The sequence below is a fragment of the Ranitomeya variabilis genome, chromosome 1, assembly GCF_051348905.1.
Source record: "Ranitomeya variabilis isolate aRanVar5 chromosome 1, aRanVar5.hap1, whole genome shotgun sequence".
NCBI classification, from domain to species: Eukaryota; Metazoa; Chordata; class Amphibia; order Anura; family Dendrobatidae; genus Ranitomeya; species Ranitomeya variabilis.
In genome coordinates, this window is record NC_135232.1 from 764,256,918 (window position 1) to 764,277,944 (window position 21,027).

General features: G+C 45.1%; 1 protein-coding gene across 3 annotated transcripts in view; it reads right to left on the reverse strand.

Annotated features, from left to right (window-relative positions):
- RAB8A (RAB8A, member RAS oncogene family) overlaps positions 1–21,027 on the reverse strand; it is a 60,628-nt gene that overhangs the window by 8,600 nt on the left and 31,001 nt on the right. For all 3 annotated transcript variants that reach the window (XR_013217198.1, XR_013217201.1, XM_077271875.1), the window contains exons 3-6: positions 19,464–19,524; positions 15,390–15,467; positions 15,115–15,204; positions 4,399–4,464 (exon numbers count right to left, since the gene is read on the reverse strand). Coding sequence is in view for 1 of the 3 variants with exons in the window: in XM_077271875.1 (XP_077127990.1) it covers positions 4,399–4,464; positions 15,115–15,204; positions 15,390–15,467; positions 19,464–19,524 (295 nt within the window). In the remaining 2 variants the exon portion in view is untranslated. The remainder of the gene's footprint in view (positions 1–4,398; positions 4,465–15,114; positions 15,205–15,389; positions 15,468–19,463; positions 19,525–21,027) is intronic.

Genomic DNA, 21,027 nt, shown 5'->3' on the forward strand with positions numbered 1-21,027 from the left:
TGCACCACAAACTCCTTGTAAGGGTAAAGTGATGATCCAGAATATGGTTATTACTTATGTATGTGAAAACAAAGATTATGTCAATACATCCCTAGAGGCTGTGGTTAAGTCAAGTACTTCCACATACAGCCTTGTGGCCACCGCCATCGCCAAAAGGATGCCTTGTGATGACTGATCTCTACTGATTAGGACGCTGTGTTAAATGGTTTGGATCAAAAATGCCACCTGTTCAACCATCCCAACCTCCCTCAGGTATGCTGGCACAACTGCTCTACCTTTGTGCTTACAACACTGGGTATTACATGCTGAGCCAGCTTCAGAGCCACAGCCTGGGAGAGCATCCAGCTTGGGACGGCAGCTCAGTCATGCCACTGGCCTCACCGGCCATCTGTAAATACTCTTAGTGCCACATATTTAGAGAGTCGCAAGAAAGAGTAAAAAGGATTGGACCATAAGGATTTACTGTATATAAATAATATATTTAGAATAAATTTCACAAAAGTTTTTAAATTGGAATCATTTAAAAAAAAAACAAAATGAAAAACACAATTCCATCATTGTTTGTTGAATTTATGGTGTTCATTGTGCAGTAAAAATGACCTGTCAAGATGATTCTCTAGACAACCTTATATAGTAATTATCATTTTAGCGGCTTAAAAAAAAAATTAAGAATTTTGTAAAATATGTATATATCTGTGAAATGTGCTGGAACAAGAAGTCCTATCTAAGGAGAACCCATCCTGCATCTTACTTGAAGGGATCTCCCGGCAGCAAAAGTATCACGGCAGCTAAAGTATCGAGACGCTACAGTTATTTCAACTGCAGGAGTCAGGACCCCACTCTATGTATCTGTCTATTTTGGGTATGTCTGCTGAGTAAGCACTTATTACTTGGATCTAGCTTTTTCCATTAACCCATCTTTCTCCTTCACCATGTTTACATATGCCCTTACAGTGTTTGCTTCAATAATCCTCACTCTCCTTTGCTATCCCCAAACCCCAGCACCCTCTAACCAAATAATTATCTGCCCCTTCCCTCTTTCCTCCCCACCTGACCTCCTCTGCTGACCTGCTCCTCAACGTCAAATCTGTCCTAATAAAACATAAAACAAGCCGCCCACTCTCCTTCTCCCACCTGCTCTCCCTTTCTCTGCTTCTCTTCACTGCTGGCGACATATCTCCCAAGCCTGGACCCCCACAGCTCATACCTCCCATTACTACCCCCTCCTACCACTCCCTATCTAATATGAACTACCGCAATCTTTCCAACATAAAACCCGTGCCCCTGACGCCCACCCCCCTGCTCCCTCCCTCTGGAGCACTCTGGAATGCCCACTCAATCTGCAATAAGCTTCATGTGATTTATGATTCATGACCTTTTTCTCTCCCACAAGCTTACCTTCCTCGGCCTCACAGAAACATGGCTAACACCCTGTGACACCGCTCCCCCTGCTGCGCTGTGTTATGGCGGCCTCCATTTCACCCACACCCCTCTCCCCGGCAAAAGACATGGTGGAGGAGTGGGTCTTCTCCTTTCTTCTAACTGCACCTTTCACCCAATCCCACCTCTACCCTCCCCTCTTTTGAAGTCCACTCTGTCCGCATCTACTCCCCCTCCTACCTCCAAGTTGCCATCATATACCGACCTCCAGGCTCGGCCACTGCCTTTATTGACAAATTCTCTACCTGGTTCTTCACTTTCTTTCCACTGACATTCGCACTGTCATCATGGGTGACTTCAAGATCCTCACTGATACCCTTCAGTCAACAGCCTCCAAACTTCCATCCCTTACTTCATCTTTTGGACTTACTCAGTGGTCCTCCGCAGCCACCCACACAGACAGCCATACACTAGACCTGGTCTTCACCCATCTCTGCTCTCTATCTAACTTCGCCACCTCCCCTCTCCCCCTATCCAACCACCATCTGCTCACTTTCTCATCCCTGTCCTCCTCACCGGTCACCCATGTCCAGCAACATGCACACCCCCCCAGAAACCTCGCACACCTAGACACCCACACACTCTCTGTCTCTATCCTATCACTGGCATCCATATCCTCACTTCACGACACAGACAGTACCACTGCTTTCGACAATGCCACTCTCGCATCAGCTATTGACACGGTTGCCCCTCTCGCTCATGGCAGAGTGTGGCGTATCAATAGACAACCCTGGCACAATAACACCACTAAAAAGCTCCGGCAAGTGTTCAGGGTTGCAGAGCGGCGCTGGAAGAAAAACACATTCACAAGACGACTTCACTCCATTCAAACAGGCAACACTCGCTTTCGAATCTGCTCTCACCTCTGCTAAACAGGCCTACTTCACAACCCTCATACCTTCCCTATTCTACAACCTCAAACACTTATTCAAAACCTTTAACTTCCTCCTCCGCCCCCCACTGCCCCCTCCAACCTCCTCATCTCTGCTGAGGACTTTGCCACACACTTTAAAAATGAGATCGACCAAACAAGGCAAGTCTTCATCGTTCAACCACCACAACCCCTTTGTATACCAGACCAATGCCCAAACCCCATAACCTCCCTACCCAGCATCACTGAAGGGTAGCTTAATTGTCTCCTCTCCAAATCGCACTTCACCACCTGTGCGCTCGACTCCATCCCATCCCACCTCCTCCCCAACCCCACCGCCACTCTTATCCCATCCCTAACCCACCTCTTCAACCTATCACTAACTTCAGGTACCTTCCCTTCTGCTTTCAAACATGCCACAATCACGCCAATCCTTAAAAAGCCAACCCTCTATCCAACTGCTATATCCAGCTATCACCCAATAATCGCTGCTCCCATTCGCTTCCAAACTCCTGGAGCAGCACGTCCACACTGAACTTTCCTCCCACCTCTCATCTAACTTACTCTTTGACAATCTACAATCTGGTTTCCGCCCCCATCACTCAGACAGCCCTGTCCAAAATTTCTAACGACCTACTAAAAGACAAAGCCAACGAACAATACTCTATACTCCTCCTTCTGGACCTGTCCTCTGCTTTTGACACAGTTGACCACTGCCTCCTACTACGGATCCTCTCCTCCATAGGCATCAAAGACCTTGGCCTATCCTGAATCTCCTCATACCTTGCCAACAGCACATTCAGTGTCTCCCACTCCCACACTACCTCCTCATCCCACCCTCTCTCTCTGTTGGAGTCCCCCAAGGCTCTGTTCTAGGACCCCTACTTTTCTCAATCTATACACTTGGCCTGGGACAACTCAAAGTCTCTGATCTACCTCTCTGGCCCAGACCAGCTGTCCAGAATCCCGGAGTGTCTATCAGCCATATCCTCCTTCTCCTCTCGCTTCCTCAAACTCAGTGTGGACAAATCTGAACTCATCATCTTTCCTCCATCTCATAGATCTTCCTTACCTGACCTATCTATTGCTATTAACGACATCACGCTTTCCCCCGTACCGGAAGTCCGCAGCCTCGGAGTAACCCTTGACTCTGTCCTGTCCTTCAAACCGCACGTCCAAGCTCTTTCCACCTCCTGTTGCCTTCAGCTCAAAAATATCTCCAGAATCAATTGTTTCCTCAACAGTCAATCTACTAAAATGCTTGTGGATGCCCTCCTCATGTCCCGCCTCGACTACGGCAACATCCTTTTCTGTGGCCTCCCTGCTAACACCTTTGCACCTCTCCAGTTCATCCTTAACTCTGCAGCCCGACTAATTCATCTCTCTCCTCCTCCGCTTCTCCCCTCTGCAAATCTCTTCACTGGCTCCCATTCCCTCAATGTATCCAGTTCAAATTACTAATACTTACATACAAAGCCATCCATAACCTGTCTCCTCCATATATCTTTAAACTAATCTCCCGATATCTTTCCTCACGTAATCTCTGATCCTTCCAAGACCTCCTTCTCTCCTCCACACTTATTTGCTCCTCACCCAACCGCCTCTAAGACTTCTCCCAAATATCCCCCATCCTCTGGAATTCTTTCCCCCAACACGTCCGACTATCAACCACATTCGGATCCTTCAGACGGAACCTGAAAACCCACCTCTTCAGGAAAGCCTACAGCCTGCACTGACCCCGCTGCCTCCTCACCACTACCGAGCTACTGCCTCACCGACCTCCTGCAACCCTCAACCTATTGACTCCTTCCCCACCATCCTATAGAATGTAAGCTCGCAAGGGCAGGGTCCTCGCCCCTCTGTATCAGTCTGCAATTTTTAGTTTGTTTACTGTAAGTGATATCTGTAATTTGTATGTAACCCCTTCTCATGTACAGCAACATTGAATCAATGGTGCTATATAAATAAATAAATAATAATAATCTACTTGGAGGTAAGATTAAAGACAAGCACACACAACTTGTTTGCTCCTATCTTTCTGCAAAATGAAAGATCATCACAATATATAGGAAAACTGATATACTTACATTCTCCACATTGATATTAGCCTTTGCACTAGTCTCCATAAATTTGATTCCATATTCAAGAGCCAACTAAAAAAACAAGAACAGAAACAGTTTGCTTGTCTTGTGTTGATGTCCTCAATGCAAACTGTACAACACTCAGCTAACCCCATTTAAATTAACTAAATATAAGTTGTTTTTCCTCTATCTTTCCCATAGACAAGGGCTGACATATCCATTTTCATCTAGTGTCTCACTACACGACACACAAAGGGCATAGAGGAGTAGGCAGATGTGTGACCTGTCTCCTGTGTGGTAGCCCTACACACTGTGGATGGTGCATGCTCCGCAGCTTGTGAACTTCACAGCCTTACCATCATTCCAAGAGGGGCACGGCCACATTTGTGGGCCCCACGGTGCTGCTCTAGGCTCCTCCATGCCACCCAGGACCTGTATTACTGCAACAGATCCTGGGCAGCGCAGACGGGTGACCATTGTGGTAATAGGAATATGTGAAGGCTTGCTCCATGTAGTGTCGTCCGACAGTGGGAAATATTAAAATAGGTATATTATTTGAGATATTTTCACAAATAAAAAATACATATAATAATAAATGCATTCATAATGGTACATTCCTTTTAACCCCTTTCTGACCTTGGACGGCATAGTACGTCCAAGGTCAGAACCCCCGCTTTGAGGCGGGCTCCAGCGGTGAGCCCGCATCAAAGCTGGGACATGTCAGCTGTTCTGTACAGCTGACATGTGCTCGCAATAGCGGAAGGTGGAATCGCGATCCACCCGCCGCTATTAACTAGTTAAATGCCGCTGTCAAATGCTGACAGTGATATTTAACTAGCGCTTCCGGCCATCACGTGATCGGGGGTCAGCGATGCGTCGGCATGGCAACCAGAGGTCTATTGAAGACCTCTATGGGTGTCGATGCCGGATTGCTGTGAGCGCCACCCTGTGGTCGGCGCTCATAGCAAGCCTGTAATTCAGCTACATATGAGCAATCTATGCATTGCTCCTATGTAGCAGAGCCGATTGAGTTGTGCCAGCTTCTAGCCTCACATGGAGGCTATTGAAGCACGGCATAAGTAAAAAAAATGTTCTAAAAAATGTGAAAAAATATATAAAAAGATTAAATCACCTCCCTTTTTCCCCCATTCAAAATAAAACAACAACAACAAAAAAAAATCAAACCTACACATATTTGGCATCGCCGCTTTCAGAATCGCCCGATCAATAAAAAAAAAAAAAAGAAAAAAGAAAAAAAGAGGATTAACCTGATCGCTAAACGGCGTAGCGAGAAAAAAAAAAAAAAAAAAAGACCTACAATGAAAGTACACATTTGGTATCACCGCATCCTATAAAGTTGTCCCATTATTCAGTGAGAAAATTAAAAAAAAAAAAAAAAAAAAAAAAAAAAAAAGACCTCACATCACTGTCGGCAGAAATTTGGAAAAATTACAGCTGTCTAAATATGGTGATGCAAAACCTAGTTCTTGCAATAAAAAGCGTATTTTAGTGTGTGACAGCAGCCAAACATAAAAACTCGATATAAATCTGATATCGCTGCAATCACACCAACCCGAAGAACAAATTCACCTAATCGCTGTTTCTTTGTTCATTCTGCATTCCAAAGATCGCAGTAAGGCTCGATTCACATTTATCCTGTGCTCTGCGCTGAAGTACGTGATTCAGACGGAAGGCCCGATGGAATATTCCCTATAATGAGGCAGATGGGAACACCGTCTGGCCACCTATGATTGGGTGCTGTCGGCCACAGTTTTGTGCACTTCTGAAAAGAAGGACAACACTTAGATGCCAGGCGGAGCCCAGAGTAACTCTGCTGCTGCATTAGGGTATGTGCACACGTTGCCGATTTGCCTGTGGAATTTTCTGTGCAGATTCTGCATCTCTTGGAAGAAAACACAGGTAAAAATCAGCCCAGGATTTGATGCGTTATTGATGCGGATTTTCATGCGTATTTGTATGTGTTTTTGTAGGCTAAATAAAGATCTATTATTTAAGAAAAAAAAAAGAATTGATGTCATTTCTTGTCCAACCTCTTCATTTACATACTCCATTGGAGAATAAGGTTTACACACACAGCTAGATGTGATAAATAGATAGATCTATCTATAGATAGATAGATGTTAGACAGATCTATCTATCTAGGTAGATGGATAGATAGATAAATACCAAGCACGATGTTTAGTAATAAACATAATAAAATGGTATATAAAGAGTTAAATAAAGACACACACACACACACACACACAAAATCTGGGTTAGGCCGGGGTCACACTTGCAAGAAACTCGCACCTCAATACCTGGCACTGCCGCCAGCACTAGGACTGGAGTGCTCAGCTGCATAGAAATACATGCAGCCGCATACTCCGGTCCCGAGCGCCGGTGGCAGCGTCGGGTATTGAGGTGAGAGACTTGTACGAGTTTCTCAGAAGTGTAACCTCAGCCTTAAATGCAATATCTGTTTAATTGAAAAAAAAAAAAAAAATAAAATAAAAAATGGGCTACCGCGCAATTTTCTGCACCAGAGCGGGAAAGCCAGCGACTGGGGGCTGATGTTCATAGCCTAAGGAAGGGGTTAATACCCATGGATCTTCCCAGGCTAGGAATATCAGCCTGCAGCTGTATATTTAGCCTTTACTGGCTATTAAAATAGGGGGACCCCCTCCACACAAAAAAAAGGCGTGGGGTCCCCCTATAATTAATAGCCAGAAAAAGGCTATGCAGACAGCAGCGAGCTGATATTCATAGCCTAGGAAGGGGCCATGGATATTCCAGCACTTAGCCTCTCTCTTCCCACTGCCCTGCAGAGGTGGCATATTGGGTAACAGGGGGTTAATGTCACCTTTGTATTGAAAGGTGACATCAAGCCGGCTTACTAATGTAAAGGAGTCAATAAGGCACCTATCCATTACTAATCCTATAGTTGTGAAAGGGTTAAATAAACAAACAGCCAGAAAAAGTATTTTAATGAAATAAAACACTACAGTTTTCCCATATTTATTGTTCTGCCAATCCATGCAATGCCCTCGATCTCCTGCAAAAAAAATAAAATAAACTAACACAAATACTCCCTGTTCTGACAGTCCATTTAATAATGTGTCCAACGTCGATCTCCCCTATAGAGCAGTCACATCAGGAGATGTGACAGCTCTATAGGCCTCAAGTGACACGCTGACCGGAGATAATGGCTCCTGCAGTGTTATCACTGAGGGTTCAATGAGTTCACTGCTCTCACTTTACGGCACTGCTTCGTGAGAATTTACCCACGCAGCAGTGCCGCAAGTGACAGTATGAACTCTGAACTCCCGGCGGCGGAGGGATACAGTGTGGAGGATTATCTCCTGTCACTGTATCAACGGAGCTCCTGGAGAGCGGTGACATCTCCTGATGTGACAGCTCTCCACGGGAGATCGTCATGGGACACTCGTTATTACATCGGAACAGGGAGTATACTGCTGGTTTATTATTTTTATTACAGGTGATCGAGGGTGTTGGGGCTAGGTGAATGGTGTGTATATACTATATGTGTTTTGTTTTTTCACACAGTAGCTGGATGATGGGACTACTGCTGTTCCATCATTGGCTAGCTGTCACTGTAGCAGGCATAGCCAGATGGGACTAGTAGTCCCATCAAAAGATGCCTGCCTACATACAGACCTGCGCACGCAATCACACACACACAAATAAACACACCGCCCCGTGCACACACACACAGACCCGCTGACACACAAACACCCGCACATCTTCTCCACATACACACATTCTCTGCCCACACAATCTTCCTCCTCCCGATCTGCAGCGTTTCTCGCAGGCAACTCCACAGGAAATAGGGATTTTTGTGTACTCCTTTTCTCCGAGCCAATCATTGGGGGACACAGACAGTGGGGTGAATGCTGCTGCCAATAAGAGGCTGATACTAAGTGATACAAAAAAAGTTAGCTCCTCCCCTGCAGCATATACCTTCCTGCTGGCTCTCAGCTTACCAGTTTGGTGCAAAAGCAGTAGGAGATCAATAAAGTATAGCATTATGAGAGTATAGCATGTCAAAACTATAAAACAAGCAGAAGCTAATAACAGGGTGGGAGCTGTGTCCCCCAATGAATGGCTCGGAGAAAAGGATTTTACGGTGAGTACACAAAAATCCCTATTTCTCCTTCGCCTCATTGGGGGACACAGACCGTGGGATGTCCCAAAGCAGTCCCTGGGTGGATACATCATCAGATCAGGCCCTGTGTAACCGCTACTTACAAGAGCGCCACCGTGGCCTGCAGAGTCGTCCTGTCCAGACTCACATCTGCGGAAGTCTGGGAATTATAGTGCTTCAAGACTGCATGCAGACTGGACGAACCTGCAAGCTTGCAGGCGTGCTTTACCGACGCCTGGTGCCAAGAGCCCAAGAAACCTCGATCGACAGAGTTGAGTGGAGTTAGGCCGACGTCTAACCCGGAAGGACTCTTGGATGGTGTAACGAATCCACCAGGCTAACATGGCCGATGAAATGGCTAAACCCATCCTGTAACCGTCAGAAAGCCTTCCTCTGACTGTCAGGAAGCCCAAATAAGGTGTCCAACCTTCGGATAGACGCCGTGCACGATACGTACCTACTCAGAGCACTAACTTCTTCCAGAATATGGAGAACTCATCCCTCCCATTTTATGGAATGGTGCCGAAAGATGAGGGAAGAATGATGCCCTCGTAACATTGGGAATACAATACCACCATGGTAGCAAGGAACGGGGATGGCCTGAGGACAACCTTGCCTTGATGGTAATAAGGAAAAAAGTCTGAAAGAACAGAGCATCTAGCTCCAAAGACTTGTCAGGATGACGAGATCACAGAGAAAAACAAGGCGACCTTCCCTGATAGTAAAGTCTGTCCATATCAAAAGAGGAGTCTACTGTAAGACTCCTAGGACAATTTTTTTTGGGGGCATGCGCAGTTTGCACTGCCCTTCGAACACAGGCGCAGACAAAATAGAGGTATGAGGGACAAATAAAACGATTATTTCAGCGTTGGCAGGGACACCAACTGAAAGCCACCTTGTCAGAATGCAGCATTAGTGCAGCACAAGGTGGCTCCTTCAGTTAAAAATGCCTGGGGGGGGAGGGGTGACAGGTTCTCTTTAAGGTCCCAAAGATCTAGTGGTATGTGAAAGGGAAGGACCACATGTGAAAACTCCCTGCGAGAAAGTCCCTACTTGCAGTTTCGTTGCAATAAGTCGGAAAAAGTACTAGCTCCGCAAACAAAAAACCTAACGTGGTCCGTGCGGATCTCCCAGGACCACTGGGGGCCTTCTTGCTTCCAAAAGACTCTCGGAAGTAGGGGAAGGGGGGTTATGGAAACTGGTACCACGGAAGAACCAGAGCATTCACTGCAATGGCTTTTGAATCTTGAGGCTGAACCATGAACACGAGTACATTGGCGTTCAGTCTGGATGCCATCTGATCTACATCTGGAGTGCCCCAGTGAAGACAGATCTGATGGAAGACTTCCGGGAGAAGTTCCCACTCACTTGAGGCTGGACCCTGATGGCTGAGAAGTCTACAGCCCAGAGATCTACTCCTGGGATGTGTACTGCCGAGATCATCGAATGATAGATCTTGGCCTATCAGAGAATGTGAGGTGCCTTGTCCATACTGCCTGACCGAGGGTACCTGCTTGATAATTGACGTATGGCACAGCCGTGGCATTATCCAATTCGGATGGGGTGACCCGCCAGAAGGCAGAGGACCTGCTGTAGGACTAGCCGTATCGTTCAGATCCCCAGAACAAAGATCGGGAGAAGAAGGCTGGCATCGGTAGTCACTAATAATCATTGAACCGGAAGGAACTCCCCTGGATGAGGAAGAAGCTCAGAGACTATCCTCTGAAAGCCTGTTTGACCTACAGAAAACGAACGGAGCGAAGAAAACCGCTTGCATTGCGGTCACCTTTTTTCCTCATGACCCTCCCAGCAAATCGAATGGAATGAGCGATCAAGTAAGGGAGTTCTGATTTGAAGAGCCACGGCCTTGTCTCAAGGGAGAAATACCAACCCTCTGGAAGTGTCCAGGATCATCCTCAAAAAGGACATCTGCTGGGCTGGAAAAGAGGAAAAACCTGTCTAGATTAAGCTGCCAGCCCAGAAGAGAGAGGGATAAGCAATTGATATAGACGACTCAGCGTAGTCCTGGAAGAGCAGCTAGAAAGTCGATCGGATAGGGCAGGACGACCACGCCTCTAGGGTGCAAGAGGAGCATGACAGCCGACATGACCCTTGCGAACACTCAGGGTGCGGAAGCAAGGCCGAAGGACAAGGTCGTGACTTGAAAATGTTGTTTGCGAATAGGAAAATAGGAATGTGAAGGTAAGCATTCCGAATGTTGGTGGATGCCAGAAAATCCACCCTTTTTCCTTTGAAGTAATGGCTGAGCGGAGGAACTCCATCCGAAGAAGGAGGACCATGTCCAGCTTGGTAAAAGTTTGAGGTCCAGGATCAGTCTTATTTTTCGGTCCCCCTTTTTGGAACCAAGATCCCTTAGATCTAGACTGTCCTGGACAATTCTTCCACTGCTGGTTGGGTCTATAGGAAACACGCGATCCTAGGGAGTGATGTCAGATGCTTTTTGAACGTGTACGCTTCCATACTGAGCTACAGTATAATGCCCTTCTGGGTGTAATGGCATTTGCTGCTGACAGCGCCGCGCAACTAGCTGCATCCGAGAGGTGTGAACCAGCTAGTCTCTCGCTCAAGAAATTTTGATTGACCAGCTGTACTATCTTCAGGAAAAGGTTACTGATGTGAATCAAAGTACGGTAGTTAAGGTCTCCGACCAGGAGACCACTGCTCGAGCAACCCATGCGGTGGCTAAGGAAGGGTAGAGCAATCAACCCGAGGCTTCAAGACAGACCGAACCAGATTTGCTATCTGACAGTCCGTTGTAATTTTAATTGATGACCCATCGGGCAGGAATACTGGTAGACAAACCATAGGAGGCTCTACCCGGTTAATCTGCCAAGAGGCAGAATGCGCGGCTGCATCCAGAAGGTCAGAAAAAGATACTTCTTGCTACCTCCGCTCTCTTTTGACAGTGCAGAGTTAAAATGATGAACCCTCGATCCACCACCCTCTTAACAGGGAAGTGGAGATTATATATAACCAACCTTAAAACCCACTCAGGTCCGTCATTTGGCAATGGGGGCTGCAATGTTGTGGAAAGCAAAAAGGCTCTGGAAAAGTGCTATGGCTCCTCGCCCCCCCAAAAGAAATTCAGGGCTCCAAAATCCCAATGCCCCCCTCCCTTCTGAGCCCCAGGGTGCCTAAACCACATTTAGCATCCACATGTTGTGCATTTGTGTAGCGATGACAGCCAGCCTAATTTAAGGTTGCATGGTCACTACAACATACTGGTCACTAAAATGGCAGTTTAAGGGGTTAAACTTTAGCCCTTTTAGAGATCATTTAATCTTCAGCTTGCTTAACGGATCACAATAACAGTAATAGCAAGGGTGCCCAAACTTTCACATGCCACTGTATAATCGTATTATATTGGCAACAGAATATACAGTCGGGGCCGAAAGATGCGAGACTGACACGAATAGTTTCACAGTTTGCTGCATCAGTGTTTTTAGATCTTTTAGATCAGAGGCACATTAGTGTATCACATTGGATGCAATATGCTAATGACATCGGCTCCAGCTCTGTTGTAAGTGTCCGTGCTCTGATCCTCTGGCAGCTGAGGAGGAAACTGAGAAAGTAATCTCAAGTGTCTGAGGGAAATCGCACTGCGCTCGGGTCATATCCAAGTGCAGTGCGATGTTTCATAGACTTATATGGGTGCATGCGATCCGATTCTCAGATGCAATTGTAGCATGTTGTGAGTGTTTTCGCATGACGAATCGGCATGGGAAAATAATGGCAGATGTGCACTGCCCCATAGGTTTATCGGATCGCGCTCGTCCAATTACATCACAATTGGGAGCGGGCCCTTAGTCAGATGTTTCTATAGTTACTCAAGTACAATTAAATCAGCATTTCATAAGTTTTTATACTTTTATTCACAAATACATGAGGTTTATGTAAAGACTCGTTTACAGAGCTGTCCCTAATTTTTCAAGACTTGTGCAATTCGCCCTGACATGCTGAATATTCGGTTCTGCGCCAAATCCTTTTTTATGGCAACTCATTCTTGTCTAATTGGTGCTTGGAGTTGATCAGAATTTCTGTGTCTTTGTTTCTTCACAGGTTCCTGGTCATGGACCCAAAATGTCGATGTTTTGATCACTGAGTCACTCAGTTATCACCTTTTCCTTGTAACAGTCTCAATCATGCTGGGTAAAGCATTGTCCATCACCAAATTGATCCTGGATCGTTGGGAGATGTTTCTCTTGGAGGATGTTTACGAGATTACGGATGTTTACGTAGATTTCATGCTCATGCTTGACTCACGTCAATGTGCTTAGGCAACAATGTGAGAGAGCCAACTCCCTTGGATGAAAAGCCACCTCCATACCCAGCTGATAATGGCTGTGACACACAGTCAGGACCTGCCTCTAGCAGCAGTGGGTGAAGCAGGACTCTGGCCGTCACCATTAACCTATTAAATGATGCTGTCAGTCTCTTGACAGCGACATTAACAGCGCGCCGGTATGGGGGTGCATCATTGTACACACACCCATCGGCACCCCCGTGACACAGTCGCAGGTTGCCAATGCACTGCTGTGGCAGCTAGGGATATGTTGAAGACCTCCGTGCCTGTCATCACAGAGCTCCCTTGAAACTCAGCCTGTAGTTGGGATTCAAAGGACACCAGGATTTTTGCTATATGCAGCATTATTGTTGTATTTAATACAATCGATCGTATGATAGCAGGTTCAGGTTCTTTAAGAGGACTAACAAGCACAGTAATTTAAAAAAAACCAAAACATTTAATATTGCAGTGTACAGAAAAGTACAATCAAAATATAAAAATAAATTAACCAAATCAGAAACACAGTAAAAAAAAATAAATAAATTAAAAAAAACACACACAAAAAAAAAACACACAAAGGTTGCATTTTTGGGGCACTAGCAATCAAATGTTAATAAAAAAAGAAGTCTTGCCCCGCAAAAAAAAAAAAAAAAGCTTCATAGACAAAATTGACAAAAAAAACCCCGAATATGTTAGGGGCGTCGCTAAAGGGAGACACATTCAGCTAAACATTTTTTTATACACATTTCCATTTTCCATTTTGTTCCCCTCACTACTAAAATAATCAAAAACTGGTTTAGAATCATAGAATGTTAGAGTTGGAAGGGACCTCCGGGTCATTGTGTCCAACCCCACTGCTGAATGCAGGATTCACTAAATCATCTCAGACAGATGTCTGTCCAGTCTCTGTTTGAAAACCTCCATTGATGGAGAACTCACCACCTCTCGTGGCAGCCTGTTCCACTCATTGATCACCCTCACTGTCAAAAAGTTTTCAGTTTTTTCTAATATCTAATCTGTATCTTCTCCCTTTCAGTTTCATTCCATTGCTTCTTGTGTTTCCATGTACAAGTGAGATTAAGGATGATCCCTCTACACTGTGACATCCCTTTAGATATTTTTAGACAGCTATTAAGTCTCCTCTTAGCCTTCTGTTTTGCAAGCTAGACATTTCCAGATTCTTTAACTGTTCCTCATAGGACATACTTTGCAGTCCGCTCACCATCCTGGTAGCTCTTCTCTGGGCTTGCTCCAGTTTTTCAATGTTTTCTTTTTTTTTTTTTTTAAATGTGGTGCCCAAAACTGGACACAGTATTTAAGATGAGGCCTGACCATGGAGGACTAGAGGGGCATAATTACTTCACGTGATCAAGACGCTATGCTTTTCTTAATACATCCTAGAACTGTGTTTGCCTTTTTTGCTGCTGCATCACACTGTTGACTTACGTGCAGACTGTGATCTATTAGTATACACAAGTCTTTTTCACACATGCTGTTGCTTAGTTCTATTCCTCCCATTCTGTAGATTTAATTTTCCTTTTTCTTGCCCAGATGTAGAATCTTGCATTTCTCCCTGATACACACCATTCTATTAGTCGCTGCCTATTGTTCAAGCTTATCTAGATCCTTCTGAATGCCTTCTCTGTCTTCTCTAGTGTTAGCTATCCCTCCCAGCTTTGCATCGTCTGCAAATTTGATCAGTTTACCTTCAAGTTCTCTTATCTACATCATTTATAAAAATGTTGATCAAAAAAGTGATGACCTTTCTACCTGTAGTATAGACCATTCACCAATAGAAAACATTTGGAGCATTATGAAATGGAAAAATCCAAAGACCCAGGACTGTTGAGCAGCTAGAATCCTACATCATTTAAAAATGGGACCACGTCTCTCCTAGAACTCCAGCCATTATTCTCCTCACTTCCCAAATACTTACAGACTGTTGTAAAAGTAGAGGTGATGCTACACAATGGGTAGACGCAAGTGTCCCAAAATTCTTTTTAAATGTGTTGCTGCCTTCAATTTCTAACTTAGTTAAATGTTTTCCAATGAAATATAAAAGTATCTAGATTTCAACTTCTGATTATTTTTCTTTATGTTCTGTGGTGAATAAAACATGGCTATAAGAGGTTTAGAAATCATTGCATTGTTGTTTTCGTCATATTTTACAGTGTCCCAACCTTCATGGAATTGGGGTTGTAGAATGAAAACATTTTGCTTTTCCCTCCAAGAGATGTTGCTAGTACTCTCCTACCTTCTCCCCTTTCTCCTTAGAAACTTGTCGTTTATCGTTGACGTCACATTTGTTGCCAAGAATCATTTTTTCAACGTCAGCCGATGCATGCTGGAAGATAACACATCAACCATTACATTGTATTCAGTATCATCCCAGGGGATGTATCATTTTAGTATCCTTTTAACAAGTTGTTGAACTCTGCATCAACTAATAACTTAGTTTCCAATAACATTAGTGAAAAGATCATATTTTTTGATTCACTCTCTCCTGTTGCCAAGCAATGAAATTCATACCTCTTCAATATTTCGTATCCAGTTCTTTATGTTGTCAAAAGACTTTTCATTGGTGATATCATACACCAACATAATACCCTTAAGTAAAAGGAAAAATACCAAAACTGTTATACTGAATATAATATATGTGACATTTCAGTTCTGTGAGTATTGTATATGGCGAGAAACTTGCAGAATTTTTCATAGGCCGCTTTCAGATCATCCTGGTAAAAGAAAGATCAAACGCTGCACAAGGGAGAATATAATATCTCCATAAGAAAGATTACAGGTCGTTTTGCCTTGGTCTAACACGGCTATCTGATCATCCTTTGGATTTGAAAACACTTCTAGAAAAAAGATTTTCTGAACAGTATGTGTGTGACCTCTGCCAGCTGACAAAGGTGCATTCGCATCGCGTTCTGTCCCATGTTCAGTGGTCCCGTCAGGACGTGCTACCGAACCTCCCGAAAATGGGATTTGGGCGCATACGCACACAGACTGAAGGTGTGCGCTTTCATGCATAAGTTTTGGGTGTATACGCCTACTGGAGGCGGACACTCAGATGTAGTAGACATATACGCCCAAAAATTATGCACGAAAAAGCACACATTCGTTCTGTCTCCATCATTAGAGTCTATGGCCCCGACGGCACATCCGTCCGAGTCCCGTATTGTGAGGGGTTAGGACGCAAGTCCTGATGAGGCCAACAAACATGGGCAAAAATGCAATGTGAAATGAGCCTAAAAAACATAATTTAGTCCTGCTGAAACAACTCAGCTCAGCTGATGAAGTCAATTTACAGGGTTTCAGTTATTACATTCATTTATGGCATTACTTTACGGGATACCAAAAAAATCTAATCAGCATGTGTGACAATGGGATAATTTCTGATCACCACAAAATGAGATCACTGTACAGTGAAGAAAATGGAAGATACAGAAAGTAAAAACAATGTTCTGGATTGGTGTCTCCTGTAGATATGTCATAAATCTCTCTGTACAAGAAGGTCACACTGACAGTATTTGCCCATCATTCTGCTAAGCAATTTGCCATTGATATGATGTATAAAATAGCACAACCAGCATAGATATGACGCCTTTAAACTGAAAAAACAAAAACCGAATATAGTCCATATTACATATGTATGTTAGAGGTACTGCTGCAGCCATTTTTTTTTATCCATACCAATCACAATCAGCCTCACTATTGTCTGAGCCCATTTCTTAGTACAATTTTGGGGAAAAACAAACAGTTTTGCACAGTGGTGGAGAATACCTACATTCATAGTGTGAAAATGAAATATTTGATTCCAAGATATATTTCGCCTACACGCTCTCCCTTTTCCTGTTTTGCATAAATATTTTTATGACCTTTAACAAAAGTTTCATGTTGAGCTGAACACACCTTATAATAGAATGCCACCCAAGTGGGTGTTTTCACTGGGGGAGTATACTTCTCCCTGCATGAAGCTGAGCAATCATAAGCAGACAGAAACACTCAAAAAAAAAAAAAAAAAAAGGAAGAACACACCCCACAACAGCATAGAGCAAGTTTCTCAGTGTGAGCTGTAATACAGCTCTGATCTCCTGATCTAACCTCCTGCAGGAGTCAGTGTGAGGGAAAGGCAGTACAGCTGAGGTTAGCTGTGTCATTATAAACCCTTCAGTCAGCCCTCCTCCTTTCTGCCTTAAAGGGCCACTGTCACCCCCTCCAGCCGTTATAAACTAAAAGAGCCACCTTGTGCAGCAGTAATGCTGCATTCTAACAAGGCGGCTCTTTTAGTTTTTGGTGCATGTATTCCCAAAATAAAGCGTTTTATAACTTCTCCAAAATACCTGTCTTTCGCCAAGGAGGCAGGTCCTCACCCCCCTGCTTGAAACGCCACACTGCCGTCACTCAAATCTTCATGGGCGCCGCCCCCATCGCGCTGTTTTCGCATGAAATCCGGCGCCTGAGCTGTGTAGTACTGTCTGGTGCAGGCGCAGTGAGCTCTGGCCGTCTGACCTCCGATGCAGTCTTGCAGACTGCGCCTGTGCGGCCGCCCTGCTTGTGAATCCCAGCCTCGCACTCTGCATAATGCATAACACACTGCGGGGCTGGGATTCACAAGGTGGGTGGCCGCACAGGCGCAGTCTGCAAGCCTGGCTGTGACGTCAGACGGCCAAAGGTCACTGCGCCTGCACAAGACAGTACTACACAACGCAGGCGCCGGATTTCATGCGAAAACAGCGCGATGGGGCGGCGCCCCTGAAGATTTGAGTGACGGCAGTGTGGCGTTTCAAGCAGGGGGGTGAGGACCTGCCTCCCTGGGATAGACAGGTATTTTGGAGAAGTTATAAAACGCTTTATTTTGGGAATACATGCACCAAAAACTAAAAGAGCCACCTTGTTAGAATGCAGCATTATAACGTTTATAACGGCTGGAGGGGGTGACAGTGGCCCTTTAATACTGCCACTGCTGTACTGAGGTCAGAGCTTTATCACTATTATCACACACACTGAGGATCTTGCTCCAAGCTATGGTGTCACTCAAAGGGTGTGTTCTTTCCTTTCAGCGTTACTGCCTGCTTCTATTTACTAAGCATCACACAGGGAGAAGTATACCCCCCCCCCAGTAAAAACTGTCTGATAAACACTTGGACTTAGCTAAAATACTTTGATTGCTGAAATATTAGCAACGGAGAGGCAAAGGGAAAAAAAAAAAAAACCCAACAAGATTTATTCTGCTCTGCAGCCATTATGACAATGTATGTCCAGTTGAACATGATACATTTGTTGAAAAGCCCACCTTAAAGGGCACCTGTCACCCCGTTTTTTCCGTATGAGATAAAAATACTGTTAAATAGGGCCTGAGCTGTGCATTACAACAGTGTATTTTGTGGACCCCGATTCCCCACCTATGCTGCCAAAATACGTTACCAAAGTAGCCGTTTTCGCCTGTCAATCAGGCTGGTCTGGTCAAAAGGGCGTGGTGTCTTCCCCCAGATCGTGCTTAGTTTTCCGTTGGTGGCGTAGTGGTGTGCGCATGTCCAAGGTCCCGAATCCACTGCACAGGGGAGTGAAAAGAGCGCGATGTGTGCTATTTCATTGGTGATCGGTGGGGGCGGCCATCTTCCTTTGGCCGCGCGTGCGCAGAAGCGGCGCTCTGCTGGCCGCGGCTTCAGGAAAATGGCCGCGGGATGCCGCGCGTGCGCAGATGGAGATCGCGGCGGCCATTTTCCTGAAGCCGAGATGCGAATTCTGCTTCAGGAAAATGGCCGCCGCGATCTCCATCTGCGCACGCGCGGCATCCCGCGGCCATTTTCCTGAAGCCGCGGCCAGCAGAGCGCCGCTTCTGCGCACGCGCGGCCAAAGGAAGATGGCCGCCCCCACCGATCACCAATGAAATAGCACACATCGCGCTCTTTTCACTCCCCTGTGCAGTGGATTCGGGACCTTGGACATGCGCACACCACTACGCCACCAACGGAAAACTAAGCAAGATCTGGGGGGAAGACACCACGCCCTTTTGACCAGACCAGCCGGATTGACAGGCGAAAACGGCTACTTTGGTAACGTATTTTGGCAGCATAGGTGGGGAATCGGGGTCCACAAAATACACTATTGTAATGCACAGCTCAGGCCCTATTTAACAGTATTTTTATCTCATACGGAAAAAACGGGGTGACAGGTGCCCTTTAAACTTTCTTTGATTCTCTTCTTTAATGATTAAAAAAAAGGTAGAGTGGGTTTGGGATGATAGCGTTGGGAAGAGAGGAGGTTAGAAAATGTGCGCTACTTGTCCCTCGTTGGGGGCTCACTATCTAACTGATATATATATATTTGGGGGGGGGAGAGAGAAAAACAACTGCAGCTGCAACCCCCTCCCTGTCTTCTATTTACAGTCTTACTTTAGTCAGCTGAAATATTAATAAGTGAATTTTCTCTCAATATAAAGAATAAAGCTTCATTCATTCACACGTGCGCTTAGCAGGTAAAACAAATGGGGCGACTTTGGGGAAATTTGTGCAAAAGCTTGTTTATGCATCAATTTATGTTCTCATGAGTAAAACTGGCTGAAAAAAAAGGGACAATTCGTTGATTTTCATGACTCACCATTGCCCCTCTGTAATAGGCAGTGGTTATAGTTCGGAATCTTTCTTGTCCAGCTGTGTCCCTAAAAGTGAACGAAAAAAAATCAAGAGTAATGTGGACATGCATCTAGTACAATACATCAATTTTACAATGGCTATGGGATGCCCCAGTCTTGTTTCTAAAAATTGCAGACATGTCAAAGGGCCCTATATATCAAGGTTGCCCCATGAGAAACCCTCTTCACAAACCAAGGATCTGTTGTAAACTGTAGGGAAACATGGCTGTAAGGCTATGTGCACACGGTGCGTTTCAGTTGTTTTTTTGTTTTTTTTCCCCGAGCGGAAATGGGCCAAAAACAACACTATGGAATCCCTATGCCAGCTAATTCAATAACAATCCTGAAGCGTTGTGCACATGATCAGTAATTTTCCTTTGAGTATTTCCAGTGTGGTTTTTTTCTGCGCTGCATGTCAATTCTTTGTGGGGATTTTTAGCATTTTTCACCCATTGACTTTAATCAAATCAGTCAAATCCGCAGCAAAAACGCAGTTATAAGAAGGTTTGCGAATTTGCTGAGTTTTTGTTTGTGTTCTTACGGACTTCCTATGGTGTTTCCCACGCTGTCATCTGTGTGTCAGCGTGGAAAACACCCGCGCGGCAGTTCTGATCAGCGGTAATATTACCGCTAGTAGATCGTCACCGCTGTCAGAGCGCTGCTGTGACCCACAGCAAAAAGTTTACTGCAGGTCATCAGCGTTGGCTGAAGAGAGGCTACTACTCCCATTAGGCTACGTCTGCTGTCACTGGTAACACTGATAGCAGGCGCCGCTGATGGGAGTAGTCAACTAGTCAGCCGGCGCCTGTGCTCAAAACTTAAAAAAAATAAAAAATAAATAAAAGATGTAAACAATCAAAAATAATAACCATATACTCTCCTGTCCGCCGTAGTCCACGTAATCCAGAGTGTCCTACGGCAATCGCACTTGTAGGACAGGCACATCGGGAGATGTGACTGCTCTAACCGGGCACTGGCGATGCACTGACAGGAGCGTCATTATTCCCGCAGTGTATTGCGCTGAGATGCCGTGACAGAGGTCACGCGAGTTCATCAGCTGATGAGCCAGAGTCCCCCAACACCAGAACGGTATGCTGCCACCAGTCCCTCGTTAGCTATAAGCCTGGTCCGTTAACAAGCTAATACCGGGTCAGAAACCAACCCCAGGTAGAGTATAAGTATTAGGGCTCATTTCCACTTGCGAGAAACACGTCCGTGTCTCGCATGTGGAAACCAAGCTGTGGCGCCGGCACTTTGGAGCGGAGCGTGCAGTTCCATGTGTTCCTATGCAGCCGCACGCTCCGCTCTGGAGTGCCGATGCCACAGCTTGGTTTTTACATGTGAGACACAGACTTGTTTCTCGCAAGTGGAAATGAGCCCTTAGCCAGACTCACGTACGTGGGAAATCGGGATTTGAGATAAAAGAGCAGCTCAAAATTAATTGATATTTTAATTGCCGAAAGGAACACTAGATAATACAAATATATACAGAGTAATATACAGATATTACAGCCAGAAGTACAGATAAAG